Genomic DNA, 23,799 nt, shown 5'->3' with positions numbered 1-23,799 from the left:
TGTTAAATTTCACGCCTACTTTCGGACCACTTTATTTTGATCTTGTTTTATTAATTTATTTTATTAATGAGCTTTAAAAATGAGGTAAATGTACTGTATAGTTCATAAGCACATAATTGTAATACAATATAGCAATGAGTTAAAAGAAAACAAAAAGCCTTAGCCACTAAGTGGCTTGAAATCATTTTTAGAGTGTCATTTAACCACTGATGCATGACCTCTGGATCACAACCATTGCTTTTGTTTTCTTTCCAACGAGGTGTCGTGCACACCACATAATGTAGACACATTTCTGTCAGCAGTGCTTTCCAATATGCAACCTCCCTGGCTTTATAGCATTTGATGTTGCCCTCAGTCAGTGTTGCCGTTCTTTATCTTACTTGTGTCTTTTAGCCAAACATTTATGGTGGATGATGCATATTCTAGTTCCAGACCTGAGATAAAAGGCACACACACATAAACGGGCGTTGCGTGACTTGGTCGTCATGACTTGTTCCAACATTTGTTTCCAGAGAAAACCGGCGACCAATTGTCTCGGTTAGATAAAAACAATCCCCTGAGCACAGATTCAATCTTCAAAAAAAGCAACGAGTTGATTAGATTTGATATTTTAGTTTTCTCTGTCATAACAATTGGTTCCATATTTCCAGAACAAATACAACCTCATAAAAGGAGGGTAAGCATAAAAGTACAGTACTGAGCCCTCTTTAAAAGAAATGAAGATTTCTATCTATTTTATTTCATGCAACTCTGTCAGTGGATAGTATGACAAACTCTCACTTACACTGGCGGAGCTAGAGGGGGATGACTCAGGGAGCACTGCCCCCTCCCCCAAAAAAACAAAACATGCCTGGTTCCCACTGGTGCCAGGCCATTTATTTGACCTTTGGGTGTTTACCGATTATTCCAGAAATTTTGTTCAACCTTTCCACACATTCTCCGCTGGGAACATCCAGTGAATCTTTATCAGTGTTTCCTGAAGATTTTTTGGGGGTTCCATCTGTCACCCGATTTCTGACGACGCTTTTGTATTGCACTTATTTATTGTATTGCACACTGGAGTATTTTTTTTTCTTCTCCCAAGCAAGCATGGTTCGACAGCACGGGCAACGTAAGTGTGTTTGCTGATAACAATCGCGCCAAAATGTCATGCAGACTATCACACTGCACGATGAATAGCTGTATAATGACCCGCCTGATGGACTGTCAACATTGACTTTTTCCTCTCCTATGGTCCAAAATGCTGTAAAGTAGAGGGCATCCCGGCTTTCTAAGTATGTAAATGCTCCAAACATCTGCTTGAGAGCGGGAGGGGGTCACTTTGCATTACCTAATTATCCATGTGCTATCTGTCGTAAAAGGTCAGTGCAATCTCCACGTAATCACCTGGAGCAGAAAGGAATGCCCTCATTTCATTTGATTGCCATTTGGAAGCGCTAAGAATGGCTAAAGCGGCCAAAAAGCGGAAAGGGTGGGCGGCCATGTAAACACGGATGTGTGGAACTGGGATGGGCCGAGGAGCAGCCAGTGGGAGGTGCGGGGATTCTCGGCGCCCTGCCACTGAAAGGTGGATGGCTATATAGTGAGGAACGCAAACAAGAGCATCCATAGGAGAGAAGATTCGCTCACAAATAGGATCCCCTTCAGCAATTTAGAAAAAACAAAGCCAGTTTAGATATATCCAGGATGCGTGCTCTTGTGGTCTTACCTCTGCTGCTTTGTGCCATCGCGTGGGTTGGCAGCGCAAAAGCCGAGGTCAACGCGGTGAAACTGTGTGGCCGGGAGTTCCTGAGAGCTGTGGTGTACACTTGCGGAGGATCCCGTTGGAGGAGGTTCCAAGCAGAGTCAGACATGGATGGTGAGGCAACTATTTCATTTGGTTTGCCCTATGAATACAGAATTTTTCCTTGAGTTTAGAACTTTTTATTTTTATTTTTTTTAATTAAAGTGAAAAGTATTTAGTGGATTAGAAATATCCAATTGTCTTGCTTGCTGATTTATTTATACATCTATTGCGGGATTTGCAAAAGTCAAGGCCGGATCTGACCTGTAAAAAGCAAATAAGGTTGACTTCATGTTTCTTGCCATTAATTGGAAAATCTGGAATTGCAAATTTCCTTCACTTTTTACATACATGAAAAGCACCCACCCGCCAATTCCTTTTTAACATAAATGGAAAAATAGCATTTGCAGTCACCATTTTGCATGACTGGATTTTAGATTTTAAGATACAACAGTCATGCTAAATTTGAATGGACAATGTTGTAGAAGCGCATGGAATGATGAGAATTATTTTTTAGTCGAATAAATTGAGCAAAATATGAAAATCAGCTCTCACTATATAATGCAGTGCACCGTTGCCCCATATTTGAGCAATGCAAGCCTATTTTTCCATGCATGTGTGGGCAGACCAGGACATGATGTGGACATCATTAAACCACTGGAGCACACATCAAGATTAGAAGCGCACATAAGAAAATTCACTTAGTCTTATCAACTGGAGCCATCACCAAGAGGGACAAGACACAAGACAAATTGCATAGCGGAAATCTATCATTAGGCTCATATTTAATGGGAGCATCACCATAGAACCACTCTATATATTAAAAAGAGTGTTGTCTGAGATATTCTTTGTCCTTGCATTGTTGATGCAGGTGTGTCCACAGGAGAGGAGAACACTTTGGAAAGTTTAGCAAGTATCAGAACCCGCCCAGGCTCAGACTTGACCAGGCGGGACATGAACAATATCCTTCCTGTAGTGTGCTGCCAGGTTGGCTGCAGGAAGAGCGACCTCACCTTCCTCTGCTGAGCGCTGCCGTCCTGCTGAGCATCATCGTCGTCAAGCCACCAAAAATTTCTCAGTCAAATCTAAAAAATGCTTGAAGACAACTTGATAATATGAATTACAATTGTCATTTACATAAATTCATTTTATAATTGCTTTTCTTTTTCTTTTTTAACAAGTAATGGATGGGGTTCATATTTTTTTTAACTTTAATTGAAATGTAATTTTATTTTTGATAAACAATGATACCAATATTTCGAATTGACCAAATTTTCAATTGAGAGTGTTGCATGTGTTGCATAGCACGGTCAAACCATAGGGAAGAAAAACGACAATTTGGTTGAGTCCAAAGCACTCTTTGATATGTTAGTTTTTATTTAAATGGAGGGAATATGCTTTCATTTTGTTGTTTGGTCAAATAAATGTTATTGCACAGACTCTTACTCTTTGATGAGAGAAAAAAGCACTTTTAGTACTGGAATTAAAACAAACAAACAAGCAAACAAGCAAGCAAACAAGCAAACAAGCAAACAAACAAACAAACAAACAAACGAGAAAAATCCAAAGAACTGAATGAAGTTAGAACTTTTATTGAATTTGGAAGGAAGCAAACTAATTTCCATTTTAGTGTTGACTTTGCACGTGGTTTGATGTTAAAGCATTCTTACTCACAACACAGCAAAAACTCCGATCTTGTTGACAGTAATACAGGTGAGTACACAGCACAAAACATCATTTGAAATTTGACCTGCTTTTTCTGCATGCTCTACAAGCAATGATGACTTACTGCAGACACATTCACAACAGATGAGCCCCAAAAAAATCAGCAACTTCAGAAGATTCAATAATCCGTCACAATTCATATTTTAGCATTGACTGATGTCATTAATTCACTCAGAGCAACGTGACATTTTTAACTTAGACCGTCAAAAAATGCTATGTTCCAAGAATGGTTTAAATGAAAATACTTTGAAAGGACTAATTGAATTTCAGACCAATTAAATCATAATTGATTTGCGTCAGCCTAAAAAACAAAAAAAAAAATTCAGGTCGCACTAAATAAATTTTTCAAAGCTTAAATATTGGGTGTGACATAATGCAAATTTGTTTTCAAGTTCATCCAATGATTTTTTCAGTGTGGAAACACTTTTGTACGAAAAGGATTGAGGTGAGTGATAAATGACTTGTATGACTTAGAACGCAACGCATCAAAGGGTCACTGTACGCCAATCATTTCAGAAAATGTCCTCTGATGGATTTAATAGTTACCAAAAACATTACAACTTACCGTCAGATCTAGACAAGAGAGGAAATGAACTCTTTGTTCCCACTGGCAATTAAGAACAAAACAACATGGGGCTGTCAGGAGAACTGCTTTTATAGCCCAGTTTACGATGCTTCTACGACACATCTTACGAGACCAACTTTGGGTGTATTTAGCACAATATTAACATACAATACAGGATCGGATTGTGGGCTAGGGCAACACCTCACATACACACACACTTATGTTCAGAAGGCGTGCGTGTCAAAGAGCATTCGCAAAGATAGACATTCTCAGCACAGTGTTCTCCCCCACAATAAAATATTTTTCTGTTTTAATTCAGCATTGAAAATATTCCCCTTGTTCTCATTCATAGGACACGCGCACACGCACACACACACACAAAGCATTTTGGTCAACTTAACCTCCATCTGCAACCTCATTACGTCATCTCACAGAGACAATTGTGTAAAATAAAGCTATGGATTCAAGCGGGGGCAAGACCACCAGGCTGCTGCCTGAAATGCGACTAGGGAAAGTCACATTTGAAGTAAAAAAAGCAAAGCATAGACAAAGATTGGAGCGTTGACAAGGGTCGAGCTACAGAAAGAGGAATTATGTGGACTTCCCTTTATTCATTTCTTTCTTTAAAGGTCAGCAGGTAGATATCCTTTTGTGACCAGTAGGCCGTCTCCCTCATCTTGAATTAAAAGTATTGTCATAACAACATCCAAACGGGATGACTGATTGACAGCTGGTACAGACAGAACGGATGACATGGATCCATCCATCCATCCATCCTTCTGGTCTAACCTCCAGCGTGAACGTAAATGTGCATTTGCCTGTGAACCCTTGCCAAGTCTACATTGCCGCTGCTTTCACAAAGAAAAACACAGCATCCTGGATGATATTTATCATTTGAAGTGACCTGACCCCACCCACCCATATATACATATAGCTCAAAACTCGTTGCACTTGAATTAAAAAATTATATCTGAAACAAATTAAAAAATTAGACGTCATACTGTACACATTACTCGACTACACAGATAATAGAAAGAGTTGAAATATTTATATACCTTTAAGGGTATTGAATTAGGTGACACCATTCAAAATCTAATAATATACAGAAGCACATTTTCTACAACAAATCATATTCATGAATGACAAAAATAAGATGCTGAGTTGTCCTGGGAACAACACAAAGGCTATGTGACCATACAAGTTAAACACCAAACGCCCTTTAAGATATAGATGTATATATTCGTCATCTTACTTTGTACACCTTCGGAAAAAAACTCCTTTTTTAAATTGTCATAGCCAGCAGATTAGTTTGTCATTGCAGCTGCCTACCAGCTAAAACATTTGCACCGTCGTAAATAAATACAACAGCAATTGGAGCGACTGTTTCAATACATCAACACAGCACTAGAACTCTATTGGACCAGTAGATGAGTCACGAATAGTGGATTAGCGCCGCGCCCATCGATAAGTCGATTCCTGTGGAAAACTATGTGATGTCGATCCATGACTCTCGTTGTCGTTGCCTCGTGCGGCGGATGAGCGGGTTGAAGATGAACGACCAAATCCAATTAAAATAATCATTAGTGAGCAACTGTACAATTTCAAAATCAGCATTGTAAATGAGATCAGCCAATCTCACTCACAGATTATTGGTATCATAATTGTTGTTATTGATTTGAACAAACTGAGTTTTACGCAAAGTCCGTCACGTTAGAAATCCTGGCTGGTCAGGCAGATGCAATGAAGACTCACCAAAAAGAAGGAAAGAGTCCGGGAGCACGACACCAGCAATTCTGATGTCATGCAAGAAATAAATAAAACCACCATGAATACAAACGGCATTATTAAATGACCTAAAATGGTTCCACCACGCTAGATGAAAGTTTTTACAATACTGCTGGGCTGGTGTGTGAAGAATGTGGGTGGTCATCTTCTATCTGCTGGACTTTAGTGTTCATCAGTGCGCTTCTGATGAAGCTTAGTTGTCCGCCAGGTATTTTCCTAAAGGACAAAATGGGTTGCTTAAATAATGCAGGTACTAAAACGACAATCCCGACGACGGATGGTGCTGAACGATTGCAAACGTACCAGCGGCGAACCTCTTTTTGACCAGCGAGAAGCGATAGCCAGGCCCGGCCAGTTCAATATCACAGCCTGACAGTGTAGTGCCCTCACTCGTGAACTGCACAGCTAGTGGAGCTGGTTTACTTGGGCCTTCTGTGAGCTGGAAGCGGGCTAACAAAGATCCAACACCTACAGATTGAAAAAAAAAAAACATCACACATGCTTCAGGTGATCACGATGGAATATTTTTCAATCCATCAGGAGACAGTACTTCAGAGAAAGCCTGAAAATGTTTCCGATCAAAATGGTATCAAAATCTATGTACAGACCTCCATTTTCAGATTTTTGTGAGATATCTGGAATCTTCCAAAGGATTCTGTGCTGTTCTGCGTTCCTGTTAGGACAAGGTGGCATGATTAGTCCAGTAAAGCACAGCCAGAGACTCTTTGGTCCATCGGCATTTGCCAAAAATGACAAATGATGCTTTTACCATGCCGCTGGGGGTAACACAGCCTGAAGTTTGGAAACGCCTCCATCAACTGGGACTAGAAACTGGACGTTGTTAAGCGCCACGGGCGTGGACATGGCCTCGCCGTTATATTTGTAGTCTATCCTCAGGTCAGTGCTGGTGGCTTCACAGCGCCAGTTCACGGCCAGATTTAAAGGTGTGGACGCGGGACCCTGCACCGATACCTGGAAAAGGTCAATAGCGTGCTTCTAGTTTTGCATTTCTATTTCCGAGCGTTGCTTTTCCCGTTTGGTGCATTTGTGCCAACTCACCTGATACTTCAGCATGTCCACGTTATAGTAGGTTGCCTGTGGCTTCTGTTCCGATACTTTCTTGAGATGCGCTATCAGGTTGGGCATGTTCACCCAGAAGTCCTTGGCATCAGCCTTGGCTTGCGTGGCGGTGTCGCTGATGAGGAGGCACACGGGGGGAAAACAAAAGCCGAGCGACTTTTCAAATGTATGGTTTTTAAAACCAATGGGCTCTGGCTGAGTTCAGTGGAGCTCCATGCAGAAAATAATAAAGAAATGTATTAGGTTTCCAGAAAAATAGCCATAGTGAGCGAAAACAAATACCGTACATGAAATATTTTTGAAGTGAGTCTGAAAAATCCATCAATCAATCAATCTCTGACAGTACTTAAAATTATGTCATGCTTTTGATTCTCCATGCTCATTAAAAATGGAAATGAATGAGGTCCATATATTGAAGAAGAATAAGTGAGGACATTCAGCTTGACTGTCAAATGAAGCAGCTCTGCACTGATTGAATTTGCGAGTGTACGGCAGTGTCATTACCAGCAGAGCAGTTGGGGGTTAGGCAACACATGCTCCAGTCGATTGTAGTTGCTTATGCTGAAGGTTAACACAGCGGGGGACGGGTTATTGGCAAAGTGCCTTGTGATTCCCGCTGGAAACGACAAAACCATCTCACCTATGATCTTCACAACACATCTGAGGGGAGACAAGAGGGAGAGGAAGTGAGACCATCAAAATAGTGGATACTTTTCAAAGACTCAGTTCAGGATGGGAGTGCAGAAACAATGGCATCATTAAAAAGTGCCTCCTTCACACTGCCCATTGCCAGACTCAATGGACGCATCCAAGATTGGACTGCTGAGTCAGCAACAGCACATCTTTTTCCCTAATGAGGGAGGGACTGCTTTTGTTTGACCTACTTGCCAGGGTCGGCCCCTTTAAAGAAGGCATTGACTGTCTCGGTGAATGCAGCAGCCACAGGGAGAGTGTCCTGAGCCCCCATGGTGAGAGGACTCGGCCCTCTGGAGCAGCCTACGATAAAACACACATGGATTAATTCGTTCACTGCCAACCCACTTCATATCTTTGACGTCTATAACTGTCAAAGGCACTGAATGAGTTCATTTCCAGAGTGTAAAATAAGTTATTCATTAGCTTTTGTGGCCAATGGAAGTTGACGTATACTATCCAGTCATTTTTATATTGAGCGTGTGTCACTATAATGAGGAACAACAGTAAGTAAGCACAAAACATGACAACAATACATCATAGTGTATATAGTCAAAACACAACATTTCTCTCTCTGCTCTTTGACTGTGAATCAAAGTATTTCAAAGATATGCACACAATGTTATAAAGAGGCCGTCATCAACGTGCAAGCTTTTTGGAGTTAAGTGCAAAGATCAACCCAAAAAGAGAAACAGCGGAAGGAAACGGTGAAAGACATTAAGTATCATGTGCAATAGATGATGATGATGATCCTTTAAGCGGGAAAGAAAACAAAATGAAGATGAGCAATGTCAGGAAGACAATATTAGGGAAAATGAGACCACAGCGTTAGTCATGATGGGGCTCAGCCAGATGTTAGGATAGGGAAGCTTTTCTTTTTTGTTTTTTTTCTTTAAGGAAGAGGAAGTCGAGGAGGGAGCAGAGTAGGGGGCAGGCCAGGAACCAAGCTTGCACAAATGAGCCTCAAAGGGTGTGTGTGTGTGTGTGTGTGTGTGTGTGTGTGAACACTTCAATTAGCCGCTACTGTTGTCGATCCAACTTACCTTCAAAGGTTAAATAAAACTTCCCTCTGTCAAACCATACAAGGGATGGCTGGTCATTCTCTGTGTCGGGTCAAAGGGCAGAAGTGGGTAGGGATGGGACATCGGGCGGGTGGCAGAGGAGGGCGATGAACGGGATTGAAGGAGGTGGGTGAGGGAGGGGTGGGGGAGGAGAGAAGGAAGTAGCGTGAGTCTCACATGGCAGGTCGCTCACATCACTGTGGGGTGAAACATATAGGTGGAAGCCGGGTGACATGTGGATGCAGGGACAAAGGACCAACACAATCATTATGGAGGTGAACAATACTTTTCGCTGCCATCAGTAGAATACGAATATTTTCGAATATGAACTATATCCTGTGCATTGCACTCATGCATGCAATGTTCAGAGACATCCGGCAGGAGGCCTTCACGAGACCAGCATTGCATTGTGTGGGAAAAGCAGGACTGGCTGCTGCAGAACTTTGGAATGTTGACCAGAAAGTCAATTATATTTGGCACAGTGTGTTGAAGAAAAAAAAAAATTGGGATGCAAACAGTGGACTACAGCCAAACAGCAGCATAAGATAAGATAAAATGGCAGCTGTTCAGATAGCCAGGGCTGCCTGGCTGGCTGGCTGTATTTTTTGAGAGTGAAAGAAAGTGGAGTCAGAGTTCAAGTGTAGGAGGAGATGGCCGCCAGTCACCATTGCTTCATTTTGTCATGCTCCAAAAGTGCTTGATAGAGAAGAGCATGAATACTAAGCAGCCACTTGCCTTCCTAATTTGGTTTCGTCCTTATGCCTGATTTCATTCGACTAATCGCCAAACTGCTCGGATAGTGTGAGTGAGTGAGTGAGTATAGTATGACAAAAAATATATGGCCCCCAGGTTCCACTGAGACTTACTGTGGCACAGTCACAGTCAAGGTATCCTTGGCTGCCTGCGCAGCACTCAGCCAACGCAAAATACAATGTGTGTTTCCATGGTGATATTGTGAGACAGGCCTGTAGTGCACAGTCATAAACCAGAGAGAAAAGCCCCGAAGGCGAACGGAAAAGGAACCCGCCCAAACTCGGGAATGGTGGAATGCTATGTTAAATTACAGACCACGAAAAGCCTAAAAAATGCGGGCCAAAAGATAACAACGCATGACAGTGATAGGGAAAGAATGCCAAAGCCACCATGAAAATCAGCAAAGCAATGAAAAAAAACGATGCAAATGGTACAGCAGAAAATATACGGATATTTTTGAGCCAAACTTGAACAATTCCAGTCAAATATAATAGCAAGGACACCGACGAGGTGTTTGCGTACAAGTGGAAGAAAATGTCTTTCAAGGATGACGATTAGGGCCAGTGAGGGGGGAAAAAAAAAAAAAGGTTGGCAGGACAGTCTTTAATTTTGATTTTCACTCCTAAGGTCAGGTTAGATTTTGCAAGAAATAATATGTCAGGGATAGGCAATACAAACCTGACACTGAGAGGTCTTTACTGATTGTGGGAGTGGTAGCAGCACTCAGGGAGTTGGTTGAGGAGATGGAAGAGGTGCTCTCTGCCCGGGCCAAAGGAGCAACTGGAGGCTGATTGGCTGCTGCATGAACTGGTGGACTAAATGGACGATTCTGAACCATGTACTAAACAAAAAGAGAATTTTTTTTTAGGACTGGTATGACTTTTCTCCAACCCAAAAAGTATGGTAGAGGACTGGTCACCAATCTCCACAACACATCCAATTGAATTTGTGCTTAAATAGGCTCATCAAATTGCCATGCATTGAAATGTACTCACATTATCTCCTACACTTGGTTTTCCTGGTGGAAGTTTGGGTCGTGAAGGGGGTCGGGGTGGAGGGGGAGGCGGGTTGACGCTTGAAGGAGTGGCAGGCCGTACCGGAGAGGAGGAACCTACAAAACAGGTTGGTTGCACGGTAAAGACGAGGACATTTCCAATTCACAGAACTTGCAAACATGACGTCGTCAACTCACCGCTTTTTGTACCAGGCGCAGCCGACGTCGGGCCCGGTGATGACACCACCGTCCGGTACGTTGGGGGAGGAGGCGGTGGAGGTGTAGTACGGTTACCCTGGCTTGCATCTTTGGGGGAGGTGGAAATTTCACCTTCATCTTCTTCATCTGTATTCTTTGTCTGGATTGGTGGAAGGGAGCGTGTCGCCGTTTCCTTCGCTGAAGGGGGCGGGCTCGCTTTGGGAGCCGTCGGGACGCCGGCCGCCGTATCGGGAGTTGAAGTCGGAGGAGACGCAAGCTCCTTGGGTGAAGGGAGGGACGAAGCGCTAGGCGAGAGAGGATTTCCATCTTGGGGTGTAGAAGGCCCCGATGGGACAGAAGGCTCCCCTGAACTTGGTAGAGGGGAAATCTGAACTTCTTTTGGAGAAGGAGGTTTAGGGGGATGAGATGTTGTGTCTTGTGCTGGAGGTGGCGATGCAGGTAAAGGTGGCGCAGGAGATTCAGGGGGTGGGGGGGAAGCTGGTAATGGAGGCGCTGCTTCCTCTGGAGGAGGGGGCGAAAGATTAAGCGGAGGTGCAGCCTCAGCAGCAGGTAGACGTGGCCCGTCAGGAGACTGCTCAGCGAAGCACACCCAGGTGTCACCTGCGTTCTCATTTACAGGGGCAGCCTGCTCTGGTCCAAAAAGATTGTCCAAGTCAGCTATGGATTTCTTTCTTGTTGAATTCTCAGCTTCTGTTGATAAATCTGAGACAGACAACCACTCTTTAATCCCAGAAGATAAAATATCCTCGATACACAAGGAAGCAAAAAGATCATGGAAGTCCATATATACAGCACCCTTAGAATTACTGGCACTCCTGTTGTCGTCTAATAAATTCTTTGAAATACATTTGTCCACAAAGAACAAGATGAGTGAGAAAACATAATTTCCCTGATGGAGGGTGATCATTAAATATTACCTGTGTCATCTGTAGAGACAGGGTCAGTTGTCAGAGGCGATGTCGGGACGTTCTTGGGTGGAAGTGGGGGTGGAGCTGCAGATATTGCCAGTCAAACAATTAACACACGCTTCTCGTTTAGAATAAAAAAAAAAAAAAAAAGAGGAAATGTCAGTTAAGTTGATGTCAGGATGTGATCTGATTTTCTACGTTAAAAAAAAATTAAGAGTAAACAACAGCCACAATAAATAAGGCATTGTCCAATGTCATTTTTTTTTTTTTTTTCAATTTGGGCTGTCAGGCATATTGTGCAGCTTGTTTTCAATTTACCCAACATACTACCATTGTCATTGGAAATGGGATTTGCCTATTTCATTATCATTTTTTTTTTTTTTTAGCTGCACGTAAAATTATTCTGCCACTCATACTGGACAGTGCCTTTTTTCAAATCCCTCCAGGTCTGGACACAAATTTCAAAATCAATATGTTTAATGAATAATACCCGTACGGAAAAACAGAACGGACAAAAGATGACCCAGGAAAGATGAAGCATGCAACATTGCACATCCATTAACCACCATGCTAGGAAGAAAACAAGAAAGGTCGGTCGGTCCTCAAACTTTTCATAGTACTGAACATGAAAGGAAAAAACATGTTGTGATACATTTAGTGAGTGTTTCAGTCATAGTAATCTTGTTTTAGTAGATGAAGGGGCTTGTGAGATGACTCGACGCACGGATGTGGAGTCACCAGGGAGATGAAGGCAAAATTAGCAGGAAATTCTAAACTTACTTCCTGTGGGGAAAGCTCTTGTCAAAGAAGACTCGGGCTCTGACACAGTAGCCCCCCACACATCAGACTCAGACAGAACCACTTCATTCAGGAGGAGACACAACACCAAAACACCACAGTTAAACACTCTCCCATCAAAATATGCACAAATAGTACCAGAAATGCCAAGTTTGGATTTGATCAGACACTGCTCGAAATGATTATGAATCCTCACTCAGAGAGGTTGTGTATGAAAAAATGGGTTTTTGCTTTTTTTTTTCTCCCTGAATAAATAGATGACATGTGGGAGTTACGCAACAGCTAAGAGCTCTCCTGCAGTCGGCATCGATAAATCCAACAGGTTGAATAAGAGCGGCTGACGACACGCTTTGCATATAAACAAGCTACAGGGTCACTTGAAAATGACCACAGCAAAGACAAAGTGACACGGTGAAGAAGTGAGAAGAGAAAGGCAAACAGTGCTAGGGGGAGCACGATTTGGTTTACACACGCACAAATACAGTAGCATCAGTGGAAAGCGGAAGTGAAGTACACAAGATAAAACGATCAAATACCTTCTATTTTCTGTTCTCCGAATGCCGTTTCCAAAGGAGGCCCAAACAAATCTGTCGTTTCTTCAGAGGCTGATGTTGGCTGGCTGCTGCTACTGCAGTGAAGCAGAAAGAAAAAAAAATCGCATATAAATGATGTCCTCTCATTAGTCAGGAATATTGTATAAAACCGAGAAAGTGCTTCCAATACAGTATGAGCCGCGCCACGACGATCTCAACATGCATTTGTATTGAAGACATTTTTTTAATGCAGTGATGGTAATATTTGCCTGTATTGCACAGATGTAGATGAGATGTAGATACCTTGGTGCTTGTGATGCAAGAGCAGGTGCGGGGGCCACGGTGGGAACAACACGTCTTGGTCTGACGATTTCTTCACCTGGGCATGACATTGGTGCAATATACGTTTTGCATGGCATTCAACTAGTTCTGCAGGACTGAGCTGAATGGGAAAACCACACTTACTGGAGGGGTTCCTTTTCAATCCCTAAAACAACAACAAAAATATCATTTAAAACCCTGGAATTACTGACTCATTGCATTTTTAAAAAACAGGAAGTTGCAATGAGTAAGCACAAAATGAAAAGAAAGATAAGCAAGCAATAAACCAAGGATGACGAGACAAAAAGCGACCTTATACATTGTGTTAATGTGCAAAATGTTATTTCCACTTCCATTCAAATGAAAATGTTTATTTTTCCATACAACAAATTTAAGCACATTGAAGACATGGCAAAGCAGAGACCACTGCAAATATTTGTCTATACTGACTAAACTCCACACATCCCTAAGCCAATCATATCAACCCATATTAATTGTATGAATTCAAATTGCTGCAAGGAAGGAAAAGCTTTCAATGCTTGCTCCAAGCAAAACAGCGGGCGGAAAAGGAACCTTTGTTGAAGTGGCAAGAGAGAAATGACATTGCATGTGCATGCATGGGCAGACCACAGTGCGGCATAGAGAGGAGGGAGGGCACATGAGGAGATAGAGTCAAAGGTTAAAGCATGGGAGCAGAGAAAAAGGATGACACGATGGGTAGTGACTGAAGTCAAACAGCAAAGAGTTCAACTGTTGGAATTGATTGGAAATACGTATTCATGATGGGAAAACCAAAAAACATGCACGGAAATGACCTTGAGAGTCAAATTACTGCACAATTTCTATCCATATTGTTTCAATGCTTGACTTCAGCCACTGACCCCGTCCGTCAATATACTATATTACAATACATTTTTATTTCTACATGTATACACTCTTCTAAGTGGAGCTACATATATGACGTAGTGTGAGCAAGGAGAGATGGAGGCAAAGGATACTTACCGGGCTACGTCTCTGTGACCAGCAAAAAGGAAGAGAGAAGAGATACCTGGTCAGAGAGTAACAAATCAGTAACACAGACATCATGTGAATCAGAGCTGCAGCAATTTGGTGAGGCGGCTCACATGTGCGGAGCGGGCTGAGGATGACAGTGCAAGAAATAAGATGTTAGCCTCAACTCTCCAGGGGCGCTTTTTTTTTTTTTTTTCAAGAAAAGCTTAGTGTAGCAAAAGTTGAAAGTTGGAACGAGTTGAATCGGTTAAGCAAGAGTTGAGCAAAACTAAAAGACCCTAATTAATTCCAATAAATATAGAAGTCACTGAGGGTTGTTTTAGCCACACTGCTTTTTACCTTTTCATGTGCATTTTAGCCCCATGAATACTGTAACCTGGAAAAATGGTTTTCAAGGGTGTTGAAAAAGAAAAGCAATCGGGTAAGCTTTCTCCGCTGTACATTTGAATGTTCTTATCTGATAAGCACTTGGTTTATATTTTCAGCATCCATGAATTGTTTTTCCACTGAAGTCTGGCCCATCGTCCTGCGTCAGATGAAGCATTTTTCTCCCTCTAGTCTAGTGCGTGTTCCAGTTGTGCAGTGAGCCGTGAGCGATTACAGTGATGCAACAGGGGGGAGGGGCCTGACGTAAAGCGCTCCTTTCATTGGATGCTGTGGAACTGCAACCATAGCCAATCAGTGTCATCCTGACAATGTAAACAGGAAGTGATGACACTATGACCTTTTGGTTATCATTAGAACTGGACAGCGGCGGAACATTTCAATTGCTACCGAGAAATGATTTGTACTGATATAGCAGAACTTAAAAGTGCTATGTATAAAGCAAACAATGACATTCGACAAATACGCTGCTTTAGAAGACAAAACCCGAAGGGAATGCACAGTATAGAGTTGCTTCTGGTGCAAGAACCGGTGTCTCCTGCACAAATGCGCGAGACTTTCCGACGTGATCGGTTCGACAACGATACAGTCATAGTGGTTATTAATTATTGAGATCCAAAGCTCGTGTGACTATTGGCAACCTTAAAGCTGAATGAGCCACAGGTTGCGTGTGCCCACTTTCCTAAGTGAATTATTCAGGGTGGTTACCCAAGCTACCTGTCATCACTGCTGAATAGAGGTAGAAACACTCACGTCCTAATTTTGGCCCTCATTAGAAGCACCATTTTCTCACTGTGCTGTTTTGGCAGCGTGTCATCACCAGATGGTTGATGTTGTGGCGGGAGTGCTTTGTGTAACAGATGCTCCATAAATAGGAGAAGGCTGAGCTCACGCAATAATTCAGAGTGAAAAGAAATAAACTTGCGGTAATCACAACATGAACTTTCTCTCGGAAAAATTCTAATTCTGGAACAGGGGTCAAGCAACTACGCACCAGGTGCATCCGTCGTCTATAGTGCTTCTAAATGATTCATGTCTAAAAATCCAGACTTCTTTGAACCATTTTGAAGCATTATTTAGCGATGGCCGACTTTTATAAATGGCACCCGATGCAAAATGTAATGAACCCAAAATCAATTTTTGCCGCAAAACGCTGACGCCACTCCACAGAGGGGGCAAGTTCCTCTCAGCTGATGAAAATGTGAAAAACCAGGAGCAACTTGCACATGCTCATCACCAATGCAGCAAGCACACTGTTTATGAGAATGGAAAATGTGGGCCATGTTACTCACCAGAGGCGAAGGGGAGAGAGCAATGTTGCCTATGGAGGCTTTGAGTTCTTCAACCGAGGGCACGGAAACAACTTGATCGGCCGGGAGAGGCTTAATCTTAATTTTGAACTTTTTCCTGTGCTCTTCCTCTCCCTCGGACTCGTCAGAAGAGAAGAAATGGGATTTGGGGCAATGTGGGAGAGAGGTGTCAAGGAAAAGTGTTCAAGCAATAATGTGACCTTTGAATGGGAATATGTACATGTCTGATGCATTGCAAATTGTGTGAAGGAGCATGAATGTTTTTTGCCCACAGCAAAGTAAGATTTATCAAGCATTGTTTGAGGATATTTTCCTGCTCTGCCTCATCTTCAGGTCTGATGCTATAACCCTCTTCATCCACCTCAGGAGAATTCTGAAATGCAACAAATGAATGTAAAGCTCCATTATTGGGAGCTATAAATTGTACGATTGTCTGCCAAAATTGCCAAATGAGTTCTTACATATCTTTCCCAGTCAATTTCTCCATAGAATCCATTTGGGGCTCCATTGGTCTTCCTCTGAGACTGAGAAAAGAGAGTGAAGTTACAAGCACGTTATTATTCCTCACTAGTGATAATATTGAATAAATATTGCTTATATTGCGCTTTTCATTGAGGTCAAAACTAATTGGTTCATTTTCTATGAATGCTTGGAAATAAACCATAAATGTGTCACTTTTGACAAGATAACAACATCAGCTATAATCGTGTGTGTGCGTTATTTGCTACCTGAGAGTCTATTCATGTAAAAGATACTAAACTTATGTAAAGCTAAACTATTCTACAAGCTAGTCTACTTTGAGGACTAGAACTTGACTGTATTCGGTACCGATTCGACCTCTTGGGAATCCTGGCAAGTAAAAAAGACAAAGAAAACTCAATTGATGAATTTGAATACCAACTGGAGTGAGCACGAGCCTATGGAGCAACATTAAAATTAATTTGATTCCTCCAAACAAATCAAAAAGGTACAATTTTACAACATTAAGCTTGCACCACAATGGTCAAATCAAAGAATTGATGAAATTGAATCTAAGTGTACTTACACCCCCCTCTCTGTCAGGGGACCCCCTGTATGAAATGAAAGAAGAAAGAAAAGTCAACTTGATTCATTTCAAATGACAAAGTATCACATAGGCAAATGTATGAAAAGAAACTTTTATCAAAAAATTGTAATTCCTTCGGTCCCACTTGGCACCATACAAATGATATCATGTATACTAATATATACGTAATGACGGACATAACTTACGTTGAGTCATTGTCTTTCTCTTTCTTGCGTATCCCAAAGGCCTTCCTGGTGCGTTTTTTCAATCCTGAGAAGGAACAAGTAGGATCAACAACTAAAAATACTGTTAACTGACACTTATCAAATATCCTCTGTATACAATGTAATTATGGACTGTTAGACTTATGGTTCATCAATGACATTATTGATCGTTTGCACTCTTCTTTCTCCGAACTACATCTATAGTGCGCGTGTTCATGGCCAGTCTTGTGAAACTCAAGGTTGTTGTAAATAGAACCTCAATTGCTATTAGAAGAGTCAATAGCATAAAGATTTTTAGAGGGCTTGGTGTGCCGCTGGAATTAATACATTGTTCTTTATTTGGCAAAGCTATTTTTTTTCCTAATTAAAAAAACTGGAAACTCGTCTTTTTGTGCCAAGCACAAATAGTAAGAGTCAAAACAATGAAATGCTTTTGCAGTCGGCAACAGAAAGTACATAATGACTCGCACGTCCGCATTTTTTGTTGCATTGTTTTGCCGAGTGCTGAGAATCCCACTTTAACTGTTTGAAATGAATGCCCCCCCCAGGGCCACACTCTTACTTACCCCACACGAAAGCCCAGTTGTCACCCTCCATCTCTTCTTTGCCACTATGACTCTCATTCTTCCTAGCACCGACTGACCGAGCTCAACCTACTCAACTTCATGCATGTACAACTGCAACGGGGGAACCTAATGTTACTCCACACAAACCTGTACTGTAACACACACAACGTAACACGATGCCAAAGTCGCGACTCCTGTTCTCGATCTGTCTCTCACTCAAGTTCACTAGCAGTTAATCCATGCGTGCAATAAAAACTCATTTGTAAAAATACAAGATGGAAAACAATGATTGGCCATCGCAGTCTTGTATTGGACATGAACAAATTGTGACATTTGTGAGCCTATTTGCAAAGAGCATGTAAGTGTACAGCTAAATCCAATTGCACGTGAACACATACAGTAAGTAGCACAGTAGTACATAAATCAATTTTGTGTACTATAACAAAGACTAATGTACACATTGTATAATGATTTAATGACATCTGCTCAGAAGGATGCTGGCAAAAGCGCTAATGTCATTTGGCAGTGTCCTATTGAGAAGCCGTAATTTCATTTGGGAAAATAGAAGATGAATTCAAGTAGACGTTTAACTACACCGTACGACAAACCTTAAATATACATTTGATGGGGTCCTTCAATTTTAGAGTCAAGAATGAACATTACTCAGAGCGGTCAAGTAGGTTCCCATTAAAGCGGATGTGAACGTACAGGGAGGGCTTGGCACACGCAAATAGTCACCAAATGTATGGATGTTTGCCAAATATTTTATTTCAACCCTTGAAAATATAAAGCCACTGCATAAGACTGCTCGCCCTATATGCACTATAGCTGCATGCTTCAGTGCAGTTCCAGTCAAAGAATCCAAATGTGTGTTTGTTCATTTTGGTGTGGCTGCTAAAAATAGGCCCCGGTTGTACTAGCCAGGTGGCGACACTGCAAGCTATCAACTTGCAGGAACAATGCTTTTCGTGCAGACTCAAACATCCGCATTGGGTGCCACTTTCGGTACAGATGTTCTTCTTTGACTGGAGCTGCTTCATTGCACATCATTCACTGTTAACAAAAGTGGGTCAGTGCCAGAAAGCGTATAACAGCATCACAATTGTTTCTGTGAAGCTGACCTAGAGATATTTGGAGATGCTACAAACTCATGATGCACCCATCTGTGCACTGGCTCTGTTAATATTCATTGGAATCCTTATAGTGAAACGGAAATATGAAAGGCTATTTGAAAAGAGGTCGAACTGACAAATAGTCAAGGATCAAATAAAAGTTACAAAAATGTATTTATGTTTGGTCTGAGGACAATAATCAACATATTTTTCATGTTGACGTTATTCATCCTTTAGGTTGTCACGTGGAGTGATCAATAAAAATACATCACTAAAAAATAAATGGAAATGAAAGAAATACAAAACATGTAGCAGATGTTAAGAAAAGCAAAGATTTGCTGTTTTGTTTGTGCAAGCGCATTGTGGCCAGTGGCAGTTTCTGCAATCAGCATTCGACACCATTGAATTGCCTCGCTACTGCCAACAGTTGTCCAAGATAAAAACAAAGCAAACTCAATCATGTGTGGGGCATGTGGGACAACAAGACCTTAGACACCCATCAAGACAAAATGCAATTCAAATGAACAATAATGCATACCTCACCTCCACAAAACCACAGGAGATTTACTTGCAAGATTTTTGGGGGAATACACTCCACACAAAATGGCCCAGTGTGTCCCTTCCAGGTGTTTAAGAGTGGGAATGTGTCGTGAGATTTGGTGAGTACACTACTGTGCTTCATTTGACTCCCATGTTTGACTTTTTCTCCTCATTGCTCATAAAATGTGTGGCTGCAGCTGAAGCTGCTCAATTCAGATGAGTCACCCATTGGAGAGCTGTTGGGAGAATGAGACAGAAGACAAATCTCCCCCGCAGACCAGTAGGAAAAATTCGATGCCATAAAAATCCGTCTTTTATCACTGTTTCACGTTTAACACAAGTTAAAGGTTTACCATTCATGTTTCACAACAAATCCATTGACATGAATAATAATAATATCATCATTTGATGAATCAGTTCAATATATATATTTTTTTAATTTGAAATTGTCCAAAAGTGGTTTCTCCCTCTCATGCATCTGACTAGCCGACTGGTATACGTACGTCTAATCTTTTCCTGTAGCTGTGTTTTTGCAACACTGTGCTGGTGTAGCCTTTGTTGATTGGAACTGACGTCTGTTTGCATTGGATGTGCTTCTAAAGCCATACACTACAAATACATAGCGTCCCTGGTCACACTCACCCCGAATAAAAAAAGAAATAAAAAAAGACACTTGAGAATAAACGTGTCAGCTGCCTGCCACAGCATGTCTGTGTATTATGTGTCAGTACGACTGGGTGTGTCTGCTTTCAAAAGCAAAACGTCATTCAGGAAGGTTGTACTGTCACTGAATAAATTCACAAACAAGTGCTAACAACGTGCAAACAAGTGCAAAGCACAACACTCTTGAGACTGTGTCAAAAATTAGTTTGCCATCCGTACCGGAGCAGTTCGACTCGTTGGCAACTTTTTGGGCTGTGACGTAACATGGATGAGATGACAGAAGGTTTTAAAAGTAGTTTGACCTGAGCCACCAGATCAGACAAGATCCATGAAATGTTAATGTCAATCTCATGAACGCTGACAGGCTGGTTAGGAAATGTCATTTCTGATGCACCATGTTTTACTCTAACTAGTTGGAGTCAATTTAACCAGTTCCCAATTTTCTTTGATGCCGCCAAAGTGGGCAAAATGTAAATGGCAAAAAAAAACAAAAAAACATCCAGAGTATGAACAACTTGGATGACGTGCATCTCTGTTTCTTCTCAAACCCATTCCCAAAACATTCATGAGTCAGCCACATGGCTGTTGCCAAGGAAACCAGATGGTAGCTGCAGAGATCCTCCAAATGACTGTGGATTCATTGAGCATAGTAAGCCAAAACATTTTCCAGGCTTTGATAGTGTTTGCATGACGGTGTGTGAATATAATGCTGTATTGTACTGCAACTCTACATTTGAAAGCACCTCGACTTGATTGACCTTCAGCTCTGACACCTTGGCGTATACATTGAAAAGTCAGATTTTCATAAATGTTGCTTCAGAAAGAGTTGAACACATCATCCCTGGAGATAGAAAGAGGTCAGCTTGTCAGACATTAACTAACTATTGAACACTCGCTCCCGTACCTTGTAACCAACATAAAGTAATGATTAGAAGTCTTCGAGCCCAAACGAGCCATGGCATGAAGCTTTAAAAAGCAGCAAAGCTAACAGGGATTAGCTTCCAATTTTAACACTTGACTATAATCCTACAATCACACAGGCCATGCTAAGCCTGAGCTACCCAAGCAAATAGAAGTAGAGTGGACAGACTGTTTTTCTCTGTTCAACTTGGGCTGGCTTGTGAAAAATCTGCATGACCTCATTTTAAATCAGTCTTTCAAATTGTGTCAATATTTGCCTGTTTATTAGAAAGAAAAGAAAAAAGATTATAGTGCAATCTGGTAGTAGAATGGAGCACTAAATTAGATCATCTGCCTCAAAGTTGTGTGAAATATGACTCAAATAGGCAAAATCCACCTGTTTTTATCTATCTCAGGAGGCGGCCATATTGGCACCTGCTGTCGACTGAAAATGACATCACAGGTCTCAGGTTGCAACCAATCGCGGCTCACCGGTTTTGTCAAGTTAAACCGTGATTGGTCGTGAGCATCCGTGATGTCATTTTCAGTTGACAGCAAAATGGCCACCCCTTTGATGGATAAAAACTGCTCAACTCATCTTCCACAATGGCAATATTAAGCAAAATACTGTGTTGAGACTAGTGGGTGTGCATACAACATAATATTGTAAAGTCTTTTTGGGGGTTGCTTTACCCTTTAATCTCATCTTGGCGCCTTGAATCAGCTTTTATGCTTGCATAGGTTTTCACTGAAGCTTGTTCTCCGTGCCAGAAAATGGATAGATGGATAAATGGTAGGCATGCCATTATTATTTTCAAATACCTGAGCCGTCACACTGGAGTCTCAACAAATCAACATGTCTGTCTAACTGTGTATTTTACAAAAGAACTTTTCACTCTGCCTCCCAGGTAAGTGTGCTGTATGTTTTAGGCAATGTGGAATGTTGACAATGTGTGTCATTCATCACTCAGTGAAGTGGCTCCCACCTCGATATTTCTGTAGAAATACCAATAATATTGGAGTGTGAAAGTTTCCAACTTGGCATGACATGACTAGGGACGTTTGGTACCACCTTTTCAAGACCAATACGAGTACTCAATTCTTGATACCAAGTCTTTTTGATACACAAACACCAACGGTGCGACATGCAGCTCTCATAAGGATTCAGAACCACCACAGTCACATTTGCAAGAATTGTCCCTAACTAACACATGAAAGGTCCATTCGTCTCTTATCCTGACTCCGGCTGCAGGTGTGCTGCAGCCTATCCCCGACGGAATTCGGGCGAGAAGCCATCAAGCTCGGCACCGGTCAACAGCCAAGCACAGACACATTCAACCAATGTTAATGATTCAAAATAAAACACAACAAAGGAACTATATTAACTGGAACAGAGATGGAGTGGGGGGGTACTTGAGTGGCAGCTGCGGCCTTCCGCCTAATGGTGTCATTCAGGAGTCGTAAAGCCATGGTTCATTTCTTCTTGTGTTCACTATGCTTAAAATGGCTTAACTGAAACATGGACATTATATGCAGACATAGAATTTATACTCGAGTGCCAGCTGGGCACATAAGCCTCCCTTGCACAATACCTCCAAATAATCCTTTACAAGGGGAAGGGGGGGGGGGGGGTGCTGTTGTGTACAAAAACATACACAACTAAACAAAAGGTACACACAGTCCAATTAGTGTCAGCATTCTGCCTATTTGATACAGTGCCTGTGCCCTTTTTTTCCTGGGAGTCATTGCACTGAAAATAGCATGACAGTTGATGACAGTTGAACCTCTGATCACAAGATGACATAAAGGGAGATTAACACTGAATGGGAACAGGAACGTGCGTAGCATGTCTGGAATGACTTACCTTCCATCATGGTTGCAGATTTGCATTCCTCTACCTCCAAGGAGTCTGAACGAGATGAGAGAGCCCAGTTATTGCAGAGCTTCGTCGGAATCGATGTGCATGCAGCACAGCGGCCGTGTGTGTGGCTAACGCCCTGGCTAACAGTGAGACGAGAACACCCTCAGCAGTCAGTCGCCTGTCAAGCAGCCAGGGAGAGCGAGCGAGCGAGAGAGATAGAGAGAGATAGAGACAGATAGGAGGGGGGGGGGGCTGTCAGACTAGCTGCAGATATGCGCGAGGGGCTTTAATCCGTGCATGCATGCGTACATGCCGCTGCGGTGGTGCCTGCCTGCCTGCCTGCCGGCCTGCCTAACACATTCGGCAAAGGATGCGAAGAGGAGAGCAAAATCGAACTGGAGGTTATATATATAAAAAATAAAAGAAATACAGACGAGAGAAGAGAGAGAGCGTTGTGTTTGTGTGCACGCCTGTTTTCAAGGGGGGGGGGGGGGGGGCATGTTGAGGACGTCATATTGGCTCAGCCAATCCCTGTGAGGCGTCACATGGCCTGCTGCCTGACTCATAGAACGCCCTCTGATGATTTGATATGTGCGCAATTTAAGAGAAGAGAAGAGAAGCGTTGGATGGCTCGAGATGGATACAATGCAAAAACCTCAGCCTACCGTATTTTGCCAGTGCAGTGGAGAATGGCAATGAAGACTGCAGCACAATCACAAAGAAAATGAAAGTTGATGACATTTAATGTGCAAAACTCAGCATTCAGTTGTACAAACAAATTCACAATCTTCGAATGTCCTCTAGTGCTATTTAATGGACTGAACATACGTTACATTTAAATGAAAGAGAGCATATGAAAAACGCCATGTTTTCTTTAAATGCCTCTTTAAGTGCGTATTCGTATAGGCATGATATGTTTCCACACAATCAAGAAAACGACTAGTTGATGAATGGTTTTGACGCCA

The 23,799-nt window shown here is 42.0% G+C and overlaps 2 protein-coding genes across 5 annotated transcripts; one reads left to right on the top strand and one right to left on the bottom strand.

The window, feature by feature from the left end:
* Positions 1 to 1,625: 1,625 nt before the first annotated feature.
* Positions 1,626 to 3,213, top strand: insl5a (insulin-like 5a). Its single transcript, XM_085928040.1, has 2 exons — positions 1,626 to 1,858; positions 2,655 to 3,213. The coding sequence occupies exons 1-2, from the start codon at positions 1,687 to 1,689 to the stop codon at positions 2,807 to 2,809; spliced, it is 327 nt and encodes a 108-aa protein (XP_085784166.1). The 5' UTR covers positions 1,626 to 1,686; the 3' UTR covers positions 2,810 to 3,213.
* sgip1a (SH3GL interacting endocytic adaptor 1a) lies at positions 3,187 to 23,306 on the bottom strand. 4 transcript variants are annotated; one of them, XM_085928038.1, is made up of 23 exons: positions 22,838 to 23,306; positions 17,175 to 17,238; positions 16,969 to 16,993; positions 16,385 to 16,447; positions 16,233 to 16,296; positions 15,906 to 16,081; positions 14,221 to 14,232; positions 13,363 to 13,384; positions 13,201 to 13,276; positions 12,901 to 12,992; positions 12,347 to 12,427; positions 11,576 to 11,650; positions 10,638 to 11,360; positions 10,441 to 10,556; positions 10,124 to 10,274; positions 8,675 to 8,734; positions 7,823 to 7,934; positions 7,443 to 7,598; positions 6,918 to 7,053; positions 6,628 to 6,830; positions 6,467 to 6,531; positions 6,162 to 6,326; positions 3,187 to 6,074 (listed from the first exon to the last, which is right to left on the bottom strand). In XM_085928038.1, the coding sequence occupies exons 1-23, from the start codon at positions 22,845 to 22,847 to the stop codon at positions 6,052 to 6,054; spliced, it is 2,670 nt and encodes an 889-aa protein (XP_085784164.1). In that variant the 5' UTR covers positions 22,848 to 23,306; the 3' UTR covers positions 3,187 to 6,051. The 4 variants fall into 4 exon arrangements, with proteins under 4 accessions (XP_085784164.1, XP_085784161.1, XP_085784162.1 ...); XM_085928035.1 differs by lacking the exons at positions 15,906 to 16,081; positions 16,233 to 16,296; positions 16,385 to 16,447; ... (1 more) ...; positions 17,175 to 17,238; positions 22,838 to 23,306 and having other exon boundaries at positions 3,188 to 6,074; positions 10,124 to 10,286; positions 14,221 to 14,301; XM_085928036.1 differs by lacking the exons at positions 8,675 to 8,734; positions 15,906 to 16,081; positions 16,233 to 16,296; ... (2 more) ...; positions 17,175 to 17,238; positions 22,838 to 23,306 and having other exon boundaries at positions 3,188 to 6,074; positions 14,221 to 14,301.
* Positions 23,307 to 23,799: the final 493 nt, after the last annotated feature.

Source organism: Syngnathus leptorhynchus, chromosome 13, assembly GCF_054491065.1.
Source record: "Syngnathus leptorhynchus isolate UIUO chromosome 13, UIUO_Slep, whole genome shotgun sequence".
Lineage (NCBI taxonomy): Eukaryota > Metazoa > Chordata > Actinopteri > Syngnathiformes > Syngnathidae > Syngnathus > Syngnathus leptorhynchus.
This window is presented reverse-complemented; position numbering and strand designations above follow the sequence as displayed.

What these genes read in the sequence shown, in the direction of transcription:
- insl5a (XM_085928040.1), top strand. Translation starts at nt 1,687, where the DNA reads ATGCGTGCTCTTGTGGTCTTACCTCTGCTGCTTTGTGCCATCGCGTGG. An exon ending in AGCAGAGTCAGACATGGATG is followed by an intron (nt 1,859 to 2,654) that starts GTGAGGCAACTA and finishes TTGTTGATGCAG; the next exon opens with GTGTGTCCACAGGAGAGGAG.
- sgip1a (XM_085928038.1), bottom strand. An exon ending in CTTGCATCACAAGCACCAAG is followed by an intron (nt 12,993 to 13,200) that starts GTATCTACATCT and finishes GCTTCACTGCAG; the next exon opens with TAGCAGCAGCCAGCCAACAT. An exon ending in AAAGGGGCCGACCCTGGCAA is followed by an intron (nt 7,599 to 7,822) that starts GTAGGTCAAACA and finishes GTCTCCCCTCAG; the next exon opens with ATGTGTTGTGAAGATCATAG.